The sequence below is a fragment of the Salmo salar genome, chromosome ssa12 (genome assembly GCF_905237065.1).
Source record: "Salmo salar chromosome ssa12, Ssal_v3.1, whole genome shotgun sequence".
In the NCBI taxonomy this organism is placed as follows: Eukaryota; Metazoa; Chordata; class Actinopteri; order Salmoniformes; family Salmonidae; genus Salmo; species Salmo salar.
The window spans coordinates 91,144,079-91,164,092 of record NC_059453.1 but is presented as its reverse complement, the minus strand read 5'-3'; the positions used below and the strand labels follow the sequence as shown (position 1 = coordinate 91,164,092).

At 44.3% G+C, this 20,014-nt stretch overlaps 1 protein-coding gene across 9 annotated transcripts in view; it reads left to right on the top strand.

Annotated features, from left to right (window-relative positions):
• The window catches only part of LOC106566126 (R3H domain-containing protein 2), an 89,869-nt gene that overhangs the window by 38,503 nt on the left and 31,352 nt on the right, over positions 1 to 20,014 (top strand). For 7 of the 9 annotated variants that reach the window (XM_045691916.1, XM_045691918.1, XM_014133977.2 and 4 more), the window contains 7 exons: positions 68 to 146; positions 720 to 779; positions 2,287 to 2,427; positions 9,451 to 9,559; positions 9,935 to 10,030; positions 10,774 to 10,805; positions 11,615 to 11,668. In XM_045691916.1, the coding sequence (XP_045547872.1) occupies positions 68 to 146; positions 720 to 779; positions 2,287 to 2,427; positions 9,451 to 9,559; positions 9,935 to 10,030; positions 10,774 to 10,805; positions 11,615 to 11,668 (571 nt within the window). The remainder of the gene's footprint in view (positions 1 to 67; positions 147 to 719; positions 780 to 2,286; positions 2,428 to 9,450; positions 9,560 to 9,934; positions 10,031 to 10,773; positions 10,806 to 11,614; positions 11,669 to 20,014) is intronic. The other 2 variants (XM_045691920.1, XM_045691917.1) reach the window with 1 other exon arrangement.

Genomic DNA, 20,014 nt, shown 5'->3' with positions numbered 1-20,014 from the left:
TTGTGTGTATGGTGTCATTTTTGGAGCTATTTTAAGCATCCTGTCTTCTGTCTCTCCCTTCCGCCAGACTCCAGCCAGGAGTACACTGACTCCACCGGCATCGACGTGCACGACTTCCTGGTCAACACACTGAAAAACAACCCCAGGTAACACACACACACACACACACACACACACTGAAAAACAACCCCAGGTAACACACACACACACACTGAAAACAACCCCAGAACCCCAGTTATGGCAGGGGAGACTAATCAATCTCCTATCACAGCCACAGCACTCAACGGATGGAAATGGATTGAGAAACTTTAAGGGCAGAATCTTAACTGTAGATCAGCTTTGGGATTCATGTTTTTTGCACACATTTCTTATTGAGCTACATCAATGCATGATAGACATAAGCCTCTCTCTCCTCTCTCTCTCTCCTCTCTCTCTCTCTCTCCTCTCTCTCTCTCCTCTTTCCTCTCTCCTCCCCTCTCTCCTCTCTTCTCTCTTCTCTCCTCTCTCCTCTCCTCTCTCCTCTCCTCTCTCCTCTCCTCTCTCCTCTCCTCTCTCCTCCTCTCTCTCCTCCTCTCTCTCCTCCTCTCTCTCCTCCCCTCTCCTCTATATCTCTCCCCTCTCTCCTTTCTCCCCTCTATATCTCTCCCCTATCTCCTTTCTCCCCTATCTCCTTTCTCCCCTATCTCCTTTCTCCCCTCTATCTCTCCTCTCTCTAACAGGGATCGAATGATGCTGCTGAAACTAGAACAAGATATCCTGGAGTTCATTAATGACGACAAGTGAGTGAGAAATGGCACCCTATTCCCTATATATGCTTGTGGTCAAAAGTAGTGCCCTATGTAGGGAATAGGGTGCCATGTGGGATGTATCCACATTCCATACTGCTACTTTACTCCAGTATATTTATAATGGGATAAACATGGGGATTGTACTGTAGTTGGTATATCAGTATGGTATATTTGGCTGCCTGGGACTCTGTGTCCACCTGTCGTTGGGATGGTATCATTACCCTCATCTGAAGTTTATTTTGTTGTATTTCAAATGTAAATCAGTCCCGTCTCTAACAGTAACTTCTTATGGCTCAAATCCCGTTAACGGGATCGATTTGACAACATCCGGTGAAATGGCAGAGCGCCAAATTCAAATTAAATTACGATAAATATTAAACTTTCATACAATCACACATGCAATACACAAAATTAAAGCTACACTTGTTGTTAATCCAGCCAACGTGTCAGATTTGAAACAGGCTTTACGGCGAAAGCAAACCATGCGATTATCTGAGGACAGCACCCCACCAAACAAACACAGACAATCATAATTCAACCCGCCAGGCGCGACACGAAACTCTGAAATAAAGATATAATTCATGCCTTACCTTTGACAAGCTTCTTCTGTTGGCACTCCAATATGTCCTATAAACATCACAAATGGTCTTTTTTGTTCGATTCATTCCGTCGTTATATATCCAAAATGTCCATTTATTTGGCACGTTTGATCCGGAAAAACACCGGTTCCAACTCGCGCAACATGACTACAAAATATCTCATAAGTTACCTGTAATCTTTGTCCAAACATTTCAAACAACTTTCCTAATACAACTTTAGGTATTGTTTTACGTAAATAATTGATAAAATGTAAGACGGGATAAACTGTGTTCAGTACCGGAGGAAAACAAAGTGGATCGTGCTTTCAGGTCACGCGCCTCAACCACAACAGTACACTTCACTCGACCCTTCTTCATTACACAAAGGAAAAACATCAACCAATTTCTAAAGACTGTTGACATCCAGTGGAAGCGATAGGAACTGCAAGCAACTGCCTTAGAATTCTAGATTCCCATTGAAAACCCATTGAAAAGAGTGACCTCAAAAAAAAAGAAATCGTTGGATGGTTTGTCCTCGGCGTTTCGCCTGCCAAATAGGTTCCGTTATACTCAGACATCATTCAAACAGTTTTAGAAACTTCAGAGTGTTTTCTATCCAAATCTACTAATAATATGCATATCCTAGCTTCTAGGCCTGAGTAGCAGGCAGTTTACTCTGGGCACGCTTTTCATCCGGACATGAGAATACCCCCCCAGCCTAGAGAAGTTAATCTCCACGTTCTCCCCTCCAGTAACCAGTACACGCTGTTTAATCTCCACGTTCTCTCCTCCAGTAACCAGTACACGCTGTTTAATCTCCACATTCTCTCCTCCAGTAACCAGTACACGCTGTTTAATCTCCACATTCTCTCCTCCAGTAATCAGTACATGTTGTTTAATCTCCACGTTCTCCCCTCCAGTAACCAGTACAAGAAGTTTCCCCAGATGACGTCGTACCACCGCATGCTTCTACACCGTGTAGCGGCCTACTTTGGCATGGACCACAACGTAGACCAGACTGGCAAGGCTGTCATCATTAACAAGACTGGCAACACACGCATGTGAGTGGGAGACTGGTGGAACTTAGAAGACCATGTGTAGAACTTAGAAGACCTTGGTAGCAAATCAAAGTTTATTTGTCACGTGCGCCAAATACAACAGGTGTAGACCTTACAGTGAAATGCTTACTTACAGGTTCTAACCAATAGTGCGGAAAAAAGTGTGTGTGTGTGTGTGTAAAGAAATTAAACAAAATAAGAGTAGCAAGGCTATATACAGACACTGGTTGGTCGGGCCAGTTGAGGTAGTATGTACATGAATGTATAGTTAAAGTGACTATGCATATAAGATAAACAGAGAGTAGCGGGGGGGGGGGGGGGTCACACAATGCAAATAGTCCGGGTAGCCATTTGATTACCTTGTTCAGGAGTCTTATGGCTTGGGGGTAAAAACTGTTGAGAAGCCTTTTGGTCCTAGACTTGGCACTCCGGTACCGCTTGCCATGCGGTAGTAGAGAGAACAGTCTATGACTGGGGTGGCTGGGGTCTTTGACAATTTTTAGGGTCTTTCTCTGACACCGCCTTGTGTAGAGGTCCTGGATGGCAGGCAGCTTAGCCCCAGTGATGTACTGGGCCGTACGCACTACCCTCTGAAGTGCCTTGCGGTCGGAGGCCTAGCAAATGCCGTACCAGGCGGTGATGCAACCAGTCAGGATGCTCTCGATGTTGCAACTGTAGAACCTTTTGAGTATCTCAGAACCCATGCCAAATCTTTTTAGTTTCCTGAGGGGGAATAGGCTTTGTCGTGCCCTCTTCACGACTGTCTTGGTATATTTGGACCATTCAAATTTGTTGTTGATGTGGACACCAAGGAATTTGAAGCTCTCAACCTGCTCCACTACAGCCCCGTCGATGAGAATGGGGACGTGCTTGGTGCTCCTTTTCCTGTAGTCCACAATCATCTCCTTAGTCTTGGTTACGTTGAGGGATAGGTTGTTATTCTGGCACCACCCGGCCAGGTCTCTGACCTCCTCCCTATAGGCTGTCTCGTCGTTGTCGGAGATCAGGCCTACCACTGTTGTGTCGTCTGCAAACTTAATGATGGTGTTGGAGTCGTGCCTGGCAATGCAGTCGTGGGTGAACAGGGAGTACAGGAGGGGACTGAGCACGCACCCCTGGGGAGCTCCAGTGTTGAGGATCAGCGTGGCAGATGTGTTGCTACCTACCCTCACCACCTGGGGGCGGCCCGTCAGGAAGTGCAGGATCCAGTTGCAGAGGGAGGTGTTTAGTCCCAGGGTCCTTAGCTTAGTGATGAGCTTTGAGGGTACTATGGTGTTGAACGCTGAGTTGTAGTCAATGAATAGCATTCTCACATAGGTGTTCCTTTTGACCAGGTGGGAAAGGGCAGTGTGGAGTACAATAGAGATTGCATCATCTGTGGATCTGTTTGAGCAACAGCCTCCAGTCTCTTGTATGTTCAGGTCCAATCATATCCACGTACATATCACGTGTGGCAGCTATGATCAGCCATCCTCATCCTCTACCAGCCCTCACTCACCTGCATCTCTCAGCATCCTCTACCAGCCCTCACTCACCTGCATCTCTCAGCATCCTCTACCAGCCCTCACTCACCTGCATCTCTCAGCATCCTCTACCAGCCCTCACTCACCTGCATCTCTCAGCATCCTCTACCAGCTCTCACTCACCTGCATCTCTCAGCATCCTCTACCAGCCCTCACTCACCTGCATCTCTCAGCATCCTCTACCAGCCCTCACTCACCTGCATCTCTCAGCATCCTCTTCCAGCTCTCACTCACCTGCATCTCTCAGCATCCTCTTCCAGCTCTCACTGACCTGCATCTCTCAGCATCCTCTACCAGCTCTCACTGACCTGCATCTCTCAGCATCCTCTACCAGCCCTCACTCACCTGCATCTCTCAGCATCCTCTACCAGCCCTCACTCACCTGCATCTCTCTGGTTGCTATTCATGGTCATCAGTTGTGTAAATATAATTTATCCGTGATGGCGAGTGGGGATGCATACCCTGATGGGTCTTCTGGTGTTACATTGGAGCAGCGTGTGGAAATAGCAGTGTTTCATCACCTGTTAGACTGGCCTGTGCTCACTGTTATGAGTAGACTGTGCAAGTTAACTGTTATGCAGCCTCTGAGTGTCAGAGAGTGAAAGGCATGCCTGCAACTTTACAACAAAGAAAACGGCTTGTTTCTATACCAGAGGTCTTGTTTCTAGTCTAAACAGTTATAGAAATATGACCCATGTTACCAGAGGTCTTGTTTCTAGTCTAAACGGTTAGAAATATGACCCATATTACCAGAGGTCTTGTTTCTAGTCTAAACAGTTATAGAAATATGACCCATATTACCAGAGGTCTTGTTTCTAGTCTAAACAGTTATAGAAATATGACCCATGTTACCAGAGGTCTTGTTTCTAGTCTAAACAGTTATAGAAATATGACCCATGTTACCAGAGGTCTTGTTTCTAGTCTAAACAGTTATAGAAATATGACCCATATTACCAGAGGTCTTGTTTCTTGTCTAAACGGTTAGAAATATGACCCATGTTACCAGAGGTCTTGTTTCTAGTCTAAACAGTTAGAAATATGACCCATGTTACCAGAGGTCTTGTTTCTAGTCTAAACAGTTAGAAATATGACCCATGTTACCAGAGGTCTTGTTTCTAGTCTAAACAGTTAGAAATATGACCCATGTTACCAGAGGTCTTGTTTCTAGTCTAAACGGTTATAGAAATATGACCCATATTACCAGAGGTCTTGTTTCTAGTCTAAACAGTTAGAAATATGACCCATGTTACCAGAGGTCTTGTTTCTAGTCTAAACGGTTATAGAAATATGACCCATATTACCAGAGGTCTTGTTTCTAGTCTAAACAGTTATAGAAATATGACCCATATTACCAGAGGTCTTGTTTCTAGTCTAAACAGTTATAGAAATATGACCCATGTTACCAGAGGTCTTGTTTCTAGTCTAAACAGTTAGAAATATGACCCATGTTACCAGAGGTCTTGTTTCTAGTCTAAACGGTTATAGAAATATGACCCATATTACCAGAGGTCTTGTTTCTAGTCTAAACAGTTATAGAAATATGACCCATGTTACCAGAGGTCTTGTTTCTAGTCTAAACAGTTAGAAATATGACCCATGTTACCAGAGGTCTTGTTTCTAGTCTAAACGGTTATAGAAATATGACCCATATTACCAGAGGTCTTGTTTCTAGTCTAAACAGTTATAGAAATATGACCCATATTACCAGAGGTCTTGTTTCTAGTCTAAACAGTTATAGAAATATGACCCATGTTACCAGAGGTCTTGTTTCTAGTCTAAACAGTTAGAAATATGACCCATGTTACCAGAGGTCTTGTTTCTAGTCTAAACGGTTATAGAAATATGACCCATATTACCAGAGGTCTTGTTTCTAGTCTAAACAGTTATAGAAATATGACCCATGTTACCAGAGGTCTTGTTTCTAGTCTAAACAGTTAGAAATATGACCCATATTACCAGAGGTCTTGTTTTTAGTCTAAACAGTTAGAAATATGACGCATGTTACCAGAGGTCTTGTTTCTAGTCTAACCAGTTATAGAAATATGACCCATGTTACCAGAGGTCTTGTTTCTAGTCTAAACAGTTAAAAATATGTCCCATGTTACCAGAGGTCTTGTTTCTAGTCTAAACAGTTATAGAAATATGACCCATGTTACCAGAGGTCTTGTTTCTAGTCTAAACAGTTAGAAATATGACCCATGTTACCAGAGGTCTTGTTTCTAGTCTAAACAGTTATAGAAATATGACCCATGTTACCAGAGGTCTTGTTTCTAGTCTAAACAGTTAGAAATATGACCCATGTTACCAGAGGTCTTGTTTCTAGTCTAAACAGTTAGAAATATGACCCATATTACCAGAGGTCTTGTTTCTAGTCTAAACAGTTAGAAATATGACCCATGTTACCAGAGGTCTTGTTTCTAGTCTAAACAGTTATAGAAATATGACCCATGTTACCAGAGGTCTTGTTTCTAGTCTAAACAGTTATAGAAATATGACCCATATTACCAGAGGTCTTGTTTCTAGTCTAAACAGTTATAGAAATATGACCCATGTTACCAGAGGTCTTGTTTCTAGTCTAAACAGTTAGAAATATGACCCATGTTACCAGAGGTCTTGTTTCTAGTCTAAACAGTTAGAAATATGACCCATATTACCAGAGGTCTTGTTTCTAGTCTAAACAGTTAGAAATATGACCCATATTACCAGAGGTCTTGTTTCTAGTCTAAACGGTTATAGAAATATGACCCATGTTACCAGAGGTCTTGTTTCTAGTCTAAACAGTTAGAAATATGACCCATATTACCAGAGGTCTTGTTTCTAGTCTAAACAGTTAGAAATATGACCCATATTACCAGAGGTCTTGTTTCTAGTCTAAACAGTTATAGAAATATGACCCATGTTACAGAGATCTTGTTTCTAGTCTAAACAGTTATAGAAATATGACCCATGTTACCAGAGGTCTTGTTTCTAGTCTAAACAGTTATAGAAATATGACCCATGTTACCAGACGTCTTGTTTCTAGTCTAAACGGTTATAGAAATATGACCCATGTTACCAGAGGTCTTGTTTCTAGTCTAAACAGTTATAGAAATATGACCCATGTTACCAGAGGTCTTGTTTCTAGTCTAAACAGTTAGAAATATGACCCATTTTACCAGAGGTCTTGTTTCTAGTCTAAACAATTATAGAAATATGACCCATGTTACCAGAGGTCTTGTTTCTAGTCTAAACAGTTATAGAAATATGACCCATGTTACCAGAGGTCTTGTTTCTAGTCTAAACAGTTATAGAAATATGACCCATATTACCAGAGGTCTTGTTTCTAGTCTAAACAGTTATAGAAATATGACCCATGTTACCAGAGGTCTTGTTTCTAGTCTAAACAGTTATAGAAATATGACCCATGTTACCAGAGGTCTTGTTTCTAGTCTAAACAGTTATAGAAATATGACCCATGTTACCAGAGGTCTTGTTTCTAGTCTAACCAGTTATAGAAATATGACCCATATTACCAGAGGTCTTGTTTCTAGTCTAAACAGTTATAGAAATATGACCCATGTTACCAGAGGTCTTGTTTCTAGTCTAAACAGTTAGAAATATGACCCATGTTACCAGAGGTCTTGTTTCTAGTCTAAACAGTTATAGAAATATGACCCATGTTACCAGAGGTCTTGTTTCTAGTCTAAACAGTTAGAAATATGACCCATATTACCAGAGGTCTTGTTTCTAGTCTAAACAGTTATAGAAATATGACCCATGTTACCAGAGGTCTTGTTTCTAGTCTAAACAGTTAGAAATATGACCCATGTTACCAGAGGTCTTGTTTCTAGTCTAAACAGTTATAGAAATATGACCCATGTTACCAGAGGTCTTGTTTCTAGTCTAAACGGTTATAGAAATATGACCCATGTTACCAGAGGTCTTGTTTCTAGTCTAAACAGTTATAGAAATATGACCCATATTACCAGAGGTCTTGTTTCTAGTCTAAACAGTTATAGAAATATGACCCATATTACCAGAGGTCTTGTTTCTAGTCTAAACAGTTATAGAAATATGACCCATATTACCAGAGGTCTTGTTTCTAGTCTAAACAGTTATAGAAATATGACCCATGTTACCAGAGGTCTTGTTTCTAGTCTAAACAGTTAGAAATATGACCCATGTTACCAGAGGTCTTGTTTCTAGTCTAAACAGTTATAGAAATATGACCCATGTTACCAGAGGTCTTGTTTCTAGTCTAAACAGTTAGAAATATGACCCATGTTACCAGAGGTCTTGTTTCTAGTCTAAACAGTTAGAAATATGACCCATGTTACCAGAGGTCTTGTTTCTAGTCTAAACAGTTATAGAAATATGACCCATATTACCAGAGGTCTTGTTTCTAGTCTAAACAGTTAGAAATATGACCCATATTACCAGAGGTCTTGTTTCTAGTCTAAACAGTTATAGAAATATGACCCATGTTACCAGACATGCCTTCTCTTTTTTTTTCATTGGGATTTGCATTTTAGATAATTTCACAATCCATGTCACGGGCTGTTTTAAACTAGTCCCGGGCCACTAATTATTGGTTTGATAACAAACAAGGTAGTTCAGTCATGTTACCTAGCTAGCTAACAACCTAGTAAATGACAGTAGGTCTAGGCAAATTTGATTGGCACAGAAAGAAAAAGGGTCTGCTACTCAGGAGCTGTGATTCACATAGGCGTGATTCACATAGGCGTGATTCACTTCACATAGGCGTGATTCACTTCACATAGGCGTGATTCACATAGGCGTGATTCACATAGGCGTGATTCACAGTGATTCACATAGGCGTGATTCACATAGGCGTGATTCACATAGGCCTAATGGAAGCATAAAGTATATAAAAAAATATTATAACTTTTGGTGCTGCTTAAATTGTCTTTGGTGCCTAACGTTTTAAAAGTTGGGAGCAGTGTGTGTTTATGGGAGAGTGGTGTGTGTGTGTGTGTGTGTGTGTTTGAGAGAAGGAGACCACGGGAGTGTGTGGCCTTTGCCAATATGAGCAAATCAGCCATTCTATACAGTATTTTATTATACACTGAACAGTGTGAAGTTAAATTCAATGTGTTGTATTGAGTAGAAGTGTGAATTTCAGTGACAGATTTTTGCTTAGCAGAGCATTTAGAAAACGTGAACAAGCGCCCGGGGGACAGGGTGAACAGGACTCTAGGCAACACATTTTCCCCTCGTGGTACTCATTGGTATCGCGGTACTCATTGGTATCGCGGTACTCATTGGTATCGCGGTACTCATTGGTATCGCGGTACTACTTGGTATCGCGGTACTACTTGGTATCGCGGTATTCATTGGTATCGCGGTATTCATTGGTATCGCGGTACTACTTGGTATCGCGGTACTACTTGGTATCGCGGTACTCATTGGTATCGTGATACTTGGCCTGGTATCGTTAGTAAAAATGTTGGTATCGTTACAACACTTGTCCTAACAAGAGTTTCTGAATTGTTTTTTCTTTCAGCCCAGAGCAGAGGTTCTCAGAGCATATCAAGGATGAGAGGAACACGGATTTCCAGAAGAAGTTTATCCTGAAGAGAGACGACGCCAGTATGGACAAGGACGATAATCAGGTCATTAGTCCCCTTTTTTTATTTATTCTTCACTGTTGCTTTTTATTACTTAAATACTTAACAGTTAATTACACTTAAGTCTAATAATAAAATACTTAACAGTTCTGATTCACAGATTCTTCATACATGTTATTTGTAGCTGTTTGTACCGTTGTAGGTCTTTGTAGAACACGAGGATACGATATATGAGAAGGCTGAATATAATTAATCCTGTTGACGATTATCTGAGTATATACATTTCTCGCACAATATTTTAATTTACACGTATTCTTCCTGAGAAGATGCTCTGAATAGTATTCATAGTGAATAGTGAGTACCACTTCTGTCCAATGATGTTTACTGATCACACCCCTTCTTCCTCTTGTCCAATCGCAGATCCGCGTGCCGCTGTCGGACGGGCGGCGCAGCAAATCAATAGAGGAGAGGGAGGAGGAGTATCAGAGAGTACGAGACCGGATCTTTTCCAGAGAAGTAAGTGGTGGAGGATAGGAGATGCTCTTAGGCACAGATCTAGGATCAGTTTACCCTCACCAAATCGTGACATTAAGCATCGTAGGGGGTAACGCGTATCTGTTCAAGTTCAGCAGATCTGGCTCCCGAGTGGCTCAGTGGTCAAAAGTACTGCATCTCAGTGCTAGAGGCGTCGCTACAGACACCCTGGTTCGATCCCGGGCTGTATCACAACCGGCTGTGATCGGGAGTCCCATAGGGCGGCGCACAATTTGGCCCAGCGTCTTCCGGTTTAGGGGAGGGTTTGGCCGGGGTAGGCTTTTCCGGGGTAGGCTTTGCCGGGGTAGCCTTGGCCGGGGTAGGCCGTCATTGTAAATAAGAATTTGTTTTTAACTGACTTGCCTAGTTAAATAAAGGTTAAATAAAATGTCAAATTAAAAAAAAAGTCTAAGGGCAACTCTGGTCTGGCTCAACAGTGAGGATGGGGATGGACAGTTGTACTTGTCTCCCACTGTCTGTTCTATTAACCACTGTTTTAACCAGAAGTTCATTTTAATAACGTAATGGTGGAATAGGGTAAGAAGGCAGAGTAAATAAGTTATGTCCATATTCTTGGAGGTCACGAGTGAACCTTGGTTAACTTTGGATAAAAACAATATGTTCTCAATAACCTACTTGGTCAAATGAAAGCTATTAAATAAACATAGTTCTGGGATCAACAAGCTCCAGCTTGTTAATTTACAGATGTCTCTTTCCCTTTTCAGTCCTCTCAAAATGGATACATCAATGACAACAGGTAAGCTCACAGTAACGCCCAGTAACAGTATGCATTACAGTGGAGAGAGAGTTTAATGTGTGTACTTCCTGAAGGGACCCTAGAGTATGGGGTTAGTCCCCAGCCAGTATAGTCCCTTAGGTGTGTAGGAGAGGCAGTCGGGGCAGCCTGGTCACAGCAAAGCCCCCTAACCCTGTTCCAAACCCCCTGGCACCATAAAATTAGACCACCATATTATATTGAAGTGTTTTTGAAGAGATTTAATCATTCTGGCAACAGGTAAGTTTGAAGCACCAAGGTTTGGGTTTGCTAAATTTGAATGTTGGGATGAACTGATAATAGTTTTCCACATGTAGTCCAAAGCACAACAAAAGTACATCTTTCAACCCCTCTCCCTTTCTGATAGAGATGAACGATTATTAAACCGATGTGTTTGAGAGACAAAAATAAGTGGGGAAACTTTGTTCCCTGTTTTTTTTTTACTGTCAATATTTCTGCTCTGTGTGCATGATCTTTTCTGGGCTGGGGGTTGGATACAGAGCAACACTGTTAAAACTGGTCCCAAATCGCTCACTATCCCTCCACTTGGCCCTTTCTCCCTCAGTGTTGGAATGTCTGAAGGTCTGGACAGGTTTAAACAGTGATTGTGATAAAACTTTCACCATATTACTTCCATCTTACAGATCTACAGAACATTGAAGGGTAAGGGCCAATGGGAGGGGTAGGGAATGAATTGGGAATGGCTGTTCCAAAACCTACCTTGACCCCCTCTTCTATACCCACCCAGTAACCCCCGCTCTCCCTTCTGTCCCTCCACTGTCCCCCAACAGACTTTCCCCTGAAGGCTACTCCTCTACCTCTCAAAAGAGGAGGCAGATCTTTAGGTACTGACACATCCGTGTGACTCTAGCAGTCTGTGATTGTGTTGCCATGCCGTTCTACCCTCTGTCTAGTTGTGATTTGATATGACTGACTGATTGGGTGTGTCCGGAATGGCACCGTTTCCCTACTTTAGGGGGTTTGGTTGCCATTTCAAACCTAACCACTCAATGTTGGTGTTGTTGCTTGGCGTGGGTTGCCTCAGAGCAACACCTATGGCATGGCTGCTTTGGGGGGTTTTCTGGGACTGGGTACTACTTATTATCCGTCCGTCATCATTGATACATCTTTATATAATACTGTGCTGCTACATCCTCCATGATCTCTGTTTCTGTTGATTTGGTTTTCTAACCCCTCTTCATCTTTGCTCTACTACTTGTACAGTAGTTGTCTCTACTACTGTCTGTGGTGTCCTGAGGATAGATCTACTACTACTGTCTGTGGTGTCCTGAGGATAATCTACTACTACTGTCTGTGGTGTCCTGAGGATAGATCTACTACTACTGTCTGTAGTGTCCTGAGGATAGATCTACTACTACTGTCTGTGGTGTCCTGAGGATAGATCTACTACTACTGTCTGTGGTGTCCTGAGGATAGATCTACTACTAATGTCTGTGGTGTCCTGAGGATAGATCTACTACTACTGTCTGTGGTGTCCTGAGGATAGATCTACTACTACTGTCTGTGGTGTCCTGAGGATAGATCTACTACTACTGTCTGTGGTGTCCTGAGGATAGATCTACTACTACTGTCTGGTATCCTGAGTATAGATCTACTACTGTCTGTGGTGTCCTGAGGATAGATCTACTACTGTCTGTGGTGTCCTGAGGATAGATCTACTACTACTGTCTGTGGTGTCCTGAGGATAGATCTACTACTACTGTCTGTGGTGTCCTGAGGATAGATCTACTACTACTGTCTGTGGTATCATGAGGATAGATCTACTACTAATGTCTGTGGTGTCCTGAGGATAGATCTACTACTACTGTCTGTGGTATCCTGAGGATAGATCTACTACTACTGTCTGGTATCCTGAGGATAGATCTACTACTACTGTCTGGTGTCCTGAGGATAGATCTACTACTACTACTGTCTGTGGTGTCCTGAGGATAGATCTACTACTACTACTGTGTGTGGTGTCCTGAGGATAGATCTACTACTACTACTACTGTCTGTGGTGTCCTGAGGATAGATCTACTACTACTACTGTCTGTGGTGTCCTGAGGATAGATCTACTACTGTCTGTGGTGTCCTGAGGATAGATCTACTACTACTGTCTGTGGTGTCCTGAGGATAGATCTACTACTACTGTCTGTGGTATCCTGAGGATAGATCTACTACTACTGTCTGTGGTATCCTGAGGATAGATCTACTACTACTGTCTGTGGTGTCCTGAGGATAGATCTACTACTACTGTCTGTGGTGTCCTGAGGATAGAGCTACTACTACTGTCTGTGGTATCCTGAGGGTAGATCTACTACTACTGTCTGTGGTATCCTGAGGGTAGATCTACTACTACTGTCTGTGGTATCCTGAGGGTAGATCTACTACTACTGTCTGTGGTATCCTGAGGGTAGATCTACTACTACTGTCTGTGGTGTCCTGAGGGTAGATCTACTACTACTGTCTGTGGTGTCCTGAGGATAGATCTACTACTACTGTCTGTGGTGTCCTGAGGATAGATCTACTACTACTGTCTGTGGTATCCTGAGGATAGATCTACTACTACTACTGTCTGTGGTGTCCTGAGGATAGATCTACTACTACTACTGTCTGTGGTGTCCTGAGGATAGATCTACTACTACTACTGTCTGTGGTGTCCTGAGGATAGATCTACTACTACTGTCTGTGGTGTCCTGAGGATAGATCTACTACTACTGTCTGTGGTGTCCTGAGGGTAGATCTACTGCTACTGTCTGTGGTGTCCTGAGGGTAGATCTACTACTACTGTCTGTGGTATCCTGAGGGTAGATCTACTACTACTGTCTGTGGTATCCTGAGGGTAGATCTACTACTACTGTCTGGTGTCCTGAGGGTAGATCTACTACTACTGTCTGTGGTGTCCTGAGGGTAGATCTACTACTACTGTCTGTGGTGTCCTGAGGATAGATCTACTACTACTGTCTGTGGTATCCTGAGGATAGATCTACTACTACTGTCTGTCCTAAAGAGAGATGCAGTAACACTACTATCACATTATCATTTCATTACCACGGTGAATTATTGTAATGTGTGTTTGTGTCAATTAATCCCATAAGGGACGGGTTGCCAATTGGCATTTTGACTCAAAAATAAAATGTAATTCATTCACCTTCAGATCTCTCTCTTTGTGTTGGTTGTGATCAGTGATTCTCTTTGTACTGCAGCTGTGACACATACAAACTGAAATGTCTTTAGCCGAATGACCTCAGTAATTTTGAAAAGAGGGATTTGGGGTTGTTTTTCAGTTCCAATAGTTACATTTTAGGCATTTAGCAGACGCTCTTATCCAGAACGACTTACAGTAGTGAATGCATACATTTCATACATTTTTTTCCTTCTCCGTACTGGTCCCCCGTGGGAATCGAACCCACGTTGCAAACACCATGCTCTACCAACTGAGCCACACGAGTTCAACAGACTAGCTATTGCATAATGATGTCTCACTGAAGTGAGACTACTGTCCCTTTTGCGCTTGTGTTGTCTTGTTCAATGTTGACTAAGTGCAAATCCTACATTGTGTGTGGAGATGATGATGATGATGATGATTCATAGGTAATTCAGTATTCTCCTATACTCCTCTGACAATGTTTACCATGTCATATATACAGTAGAAACATATAGTTGTTATTTACATAATAGTCTATTGAACATTATTGTATTTTGTGGGGGGAAATGCTAATGAAATTTAAAGTGCAACATTTTTTAGGGAAAATTATTGTGACAGAAGATCTCCCCCTGTGTTGGATGGAGAGAGTGTTGTGTTTGAAACAGGAGAGGGAAAGAATGTCGTGATTTAAAAGTAGGATCTCTCTCTCGCTCATCTTTGTCTGCACAGTGTGAGTGAGCTACCACCCTGCCTTTTCTTTCCTTAAAATAGGCGGTGGAAGCTGGGAGACAGGGAGGCGGGAGAGATGAATAGGAAGAAGGTAGGGGGAGAGGGGCAGGAAGAGAAAAAATGAGAGACTGGGAGGGAAAGACGCAGGGAGAACGCTTAAAATAGCTCATCCATTAATTACTGTTTCTCTGAAATATTTATCATCAAGTGCCGTCTTCAAACGGATTTACAGCACCAATCATTTCTACCTTTTTGTCTCCTTATATCTGATAATATAAGGAGATTCCCTGGCCTGTTTTGGTTATTTTTCAATCTTCTGTCCTAGGCTACCTCAGTCATTTCTCTGAATATCTAGAACAGACACGTTTAGCTGACTTGTGTATCTTGTCTTTAAGTGATATAGCTTGTCATTAGGGCCTGGTTATTCCCATCAAATAGGTAACCAGGGTATTCTGCAGTCAGAGCACCCAACTGTAATTCACTTGAGTTGTATTTTCCCTTGTTTAGTCAGAATTTTAGGTGGTAAGTCTGTCACCACATTAGCCTCCCAAACCTGCATTTGTCAGACTTTTTGTTCAGTGCAATGCCATATCACCCATATTTGATGACGTTAGAACAAATGAAAAGTAGGATATACAGTGAGGGGAAAAAAGTATTTGATCCCCTGCTGATTTTGTACGTTTGCCCACTGACAAAGAAATGATCAGTCTATAATTTTAATGGTAGGTTTATTTGAACAGTGAGAGACAGAATAACAACAAAAAAAATCCAGAAAAACGCATGTCAAAAATTTTATAAATTGATTTGCATTTTAATGAGGGAAATAAGTATTTGACCCCTCTGCAAAACATGACTTAGTACTTGGTGGCAAAACCCTTGTTGGCAATCACAGAGGTCAGACGATTCTTGTAGTTGGCCACCAGGTTTGCACACATCTCAGGAGGGATTTTGTCCCACTCCTCTTTGCAGATCTTCTCCAAGTCATTAAGGTTTCGAGGCTGACGTTTGGCAACTCGAACCTTCAGCTTCCTCCACAGATTTTCTATGGGATTAAGGTCTGGAGACTGGCTAGGCCACTCCAGGACCTTAATGTGCTTCTTCTTGAGCCACTCCTTTGTTGCCTTGGCCGTGTGTTTTGGGTCATTGTCATGCTGGAATACCCTTCCACGACCCATTTTCAATGCCCTGGCTGATGGAAGGAGGTTCTCACCCAAGATTTGACGGTACATGGCCCCGTCCATCATCCCTTTGATGCGGTGAAGTTGTCCTGTCCCCTTAGCAGAAAAACACCCCCAAAGCATAATGTTTCCACCTCCATGTTTGATGGTGGGGATGGTGTTCTTGGGGTCATTGGCAGCATTCCTCCTCCTCCAAACACGGCGAGTTGAGTTGATGCCAAAGAGCTCCATTTTGGTCTCATCTGACCACAACACTTTCACCCAGTTGTCCTCTGAGTCATTCAGATGTTCATTGGCAAACTTCAGACGGGCATTTATGTGTGCTTTCTTGAGCAGGGGGGCCCTTGCGTACGCTGCAGGATTTCAGTCCTTGACGGCGTAGTGTGTTACCAATTGTTTTCTTGGTGACTATGGTCCCAGCTGCTTTGAGATCATTGACAAGATCCTCCCGTGTAGTTCTGGGCTGATTCCTCACCGTTCTCATGATCATTGCAACTCCACGAGGTGAGATCTTGCATGGAGCCCCAGGCCGAGGGAGATTGACAGTTCTTTTGTGTTTCTTCCATTTGCGAATAATCGCACCAACTGTTGTCACCTTCTCACCAAGCTGCTTGGCGATGGTCTTGTAGCCCATTCCAGCCTTGTGTAGGTCTACTCTCTTGTCCCTGACATCCTTGGAGAGCTCTTTGGTCTTGGCCATGGTGGAGAGTTTGGAATCTGATTGATTGCTTCTGTGGACATGTGTCTTTTATACAGGTAACAAACTGAGATCAGGAGCACTCCCTTTAGGAGTGTGCTCCTAATCTCAGCTCGTTACCTGAAAAAAGACACCTGGGAAACGGTAATCTTTCTGATTGAGAGGGGGTCAAATACTTCCCTCATTAAAATGCAAATTTATTTATAACATTTATTCTGGATTTTTTTTGTGACTCCATAGTGACGGTATGGGGGGTGTGTAACTCCATAGTGACGGTATGGGGGGTGTGTAACTCCATAGTGACGGTATGAGGGGGGATGTGTGTAACTCCATAGTGACGGTATGAGGGGGGGGTGTGTAACTCCATAGTGACGGTATGAGGGGGGGGATGTGTGTAACTCCATAGTGACGGTATGAGGGGGGGATGTGTGTGACTCCATAGTGACGGTATGAGGGGGGGGATGTGTAACTCCATAGTGACGGTATGAGGGGGGGATGTGTAACTCCATAGTGACGGTATGAGGGGGGGATGTGTGTAACTCCATAGTGACGGTATGAGGGGGGGGATGTGTAACTCCATAGTGACGGTATGAGGGGGGATGTGTGTAACTCCATAGTGACGGTATGAGGGGGGGATGTGTAACTCCATAGTGACGGTATGAGGGGGGGATGTGTGACTCCATAGTGACGGTATGAGGGGGGATGTGTGTAACTCCATAGTGACGGTATGAGGGGGGGGTGTGTAACTCCATAGTGACGGTATGAGGGGGGGATGTGTGTAACTCCATAGTGACGGTATGAGGGGGGGATGTGTTAACTCCATAGTGACGGTATGAGGGGGGATGTGTGTAACTCCATAGTGACGGTATGAGGGGGGGGATGTGTGTAACTCCATAGTGACGGTATGAGGGGGGGATGTGTGACTGGACGGTATGAGGGGGATGTGTGACTCCATAGTGACGGTATGAGGGGGGGGATGTGTGTGACTCCATAGTGATGGTATGAGGGGGGGATGTGTCTCCATAGTGACGGTATGAGGGGGGATGTGTAACTCCATAGTGACGGTATGAGGGGGGGGATGTGTGACTCCATAGTGACGGTATGAGGGGGGGATGTGTAACTCCATAGTGACGGTATGAGGGGGGGATGTGTACTCCATAGTGACGGTATGAGGGGGGGATGTGACTCCATAGTGACGGTATGAGGGGGGGATGTGTAACTCCATAGTGACGGTATGAGGGGGGGATGTGACTCCATAGTGACGGTATGAGGGGGGGATGTGTGTAACTCCATAGTGACGGTATGAGGGGGGGATGTGTGGACTCCATAGTGACGGTATGAGGGGGGATGTGTGTGACTCCATAGTGACGGTATGAGGGGGGGGATGTGTGTAACTCCATAGTGACAGTATGAGGGGGGATGTGTGTGACTCCATAGTGACGGTATGAGGGGGGATGTGTACTCCATAGTGACGGTATGAGGGGGGGATGTGTACTCCATAGTGACGGTATGAGGGGGGGATGTGTGTGACTCCATAGTGACGGTATGAGGGGGGATGTGTGTGACTCCATAGTGACGGTATGAGGGGGATGTGTGTAACTCCATAGTGACGGTATGAGGGGGGATGTGTGTGACTCCATAGTGACGGTATGGGGGGGATGTGTGTGACTCCATAGTGACGGTATGAGGGGGGGATGTGTGTGACTCCATAGTGACGGTATGAGGGGGATGTGTGTAACTCCATAGTGACGGTATGAGGGGGGATGTGTGTAACTCCATAGTGACGGTATGGGGGGGGATGTGTGTACTCCATAGTGACGGTATGAGGGGGGGATGTGTGTGACTCCATAGTGACGGTATGAGGGGGGATGTGTGTAACTCCATAGTGACGGTATGAGGGGGGGATGTGTGTAACTCCATAGTGACAGTATGAGGGGGGATGTGTGTGACTCCATAGTGACGGTATGAGGGGGGGATGTGTAACTCCATAGTGACGGTATGAGGGGGGATGTGACTCCATAGTGACGGTATGAGGGGGGGATGTGTACTCCATAGTGACGGTATGAGGGGGGGATGTGTGTGACTCCATAGTGACGGTATGAGGGGGGGATGTGTGTAACTCCATAGTGACGGTATGAGGGGGGGGATGTGTGTAACTCCATAGTGACGGTATGAGGGGGGGATGTGTGTGACTCCATAGTGACGTTATGAGGGGGGATGTGTGACTCCATAGTGACGGTATGAGGGGGGGATGTGTGTAACTCCATAGTGACGGTATGAGGGGGGGATGTGTGTAACTCCATAGTGACGGTATGAGGGGGGGGATGTGTAACTCCATAGTGACGGTATGGGGGGGGATGTGTAACTCCATAGTGACGGTATGGGGGGGGATGTGTGTAACTCCATAGTGACGGTATGAGGGGGGGTGTGTAACTCCATAGTGACGGTATGAGGGGGGGGATGTGTGTAACTCCATAGTGACGGTATGAGGGGGGGATGTGTAACTCCATAGTGACGGTATGAGGGGGATGTGTGTAACTCCATAGTGACGGTATGAGGGGGGGATGTGTGTAACTCCATAGTGACGGTATGAGGGGGGGATGTGTGTGACTCCATAGTGACGGTATGAGGGGGGGATGTGTGACTCCATAGTGACGGTATGAGGGGGGGGATGTGTGTAACTCCATAGTGACGGTATGAGGGGGGGGATGTGTGTGACTCCATAGTGACGGTATGAGGGGGGGATGTGTGTAACTCCATAGTGACGGTATGAGGGGGGGATGTGTGTGACTCCATAGTGACGGTATGAGGGGGGGATGTGTGTAACTCCATAGTGACGGTATGAGGGGGGGGATGTGTGTAACTCCATAGTGACGGTATGAGGGGGGGGATGTGTAACTCCATAGTGACGGTATGAGGGGGGGGATGTGTAACTCCATAGTGACGGTATGAGGGGGGGATGTGTGTGACTCCATAGTGACGGTATGAGGGGGGGATGTGTGTGACTCCATAGTGACGGTATGAGGGGGGGGTGTGTAACTCCATAGTGACGGTATGAGGGGGGGGATGTGTGTAACTCCATAGTGACGGTATGAGGGGGGGATGTGTGTGACTCCATAGTGACGGTATGAGGGGGGGGATGTGTGTAACTCCATAGTGACGGTATGAGGGGGGGGATGTGTGTAACTCCATAGTGACGGTATGAGGGGGGGATGTGTGTGACTCCATAGTGACGGTATGAGGGGGGGGATGTGTGAACTCCATAGTGACGGTATGAGGGGGGGGATGTGTGTAACTCCATAGTGACGGTATGAGGGGGGATGTGTGTAACTCCATAGTGACGGTATGAGGGGGGATGTGTGTAACTCCATAGTGACGGTATGAGGGGGGGATGTGTAACTCCATAGTGACGGTATGAGGGGGGGATGTGTAACTCCAT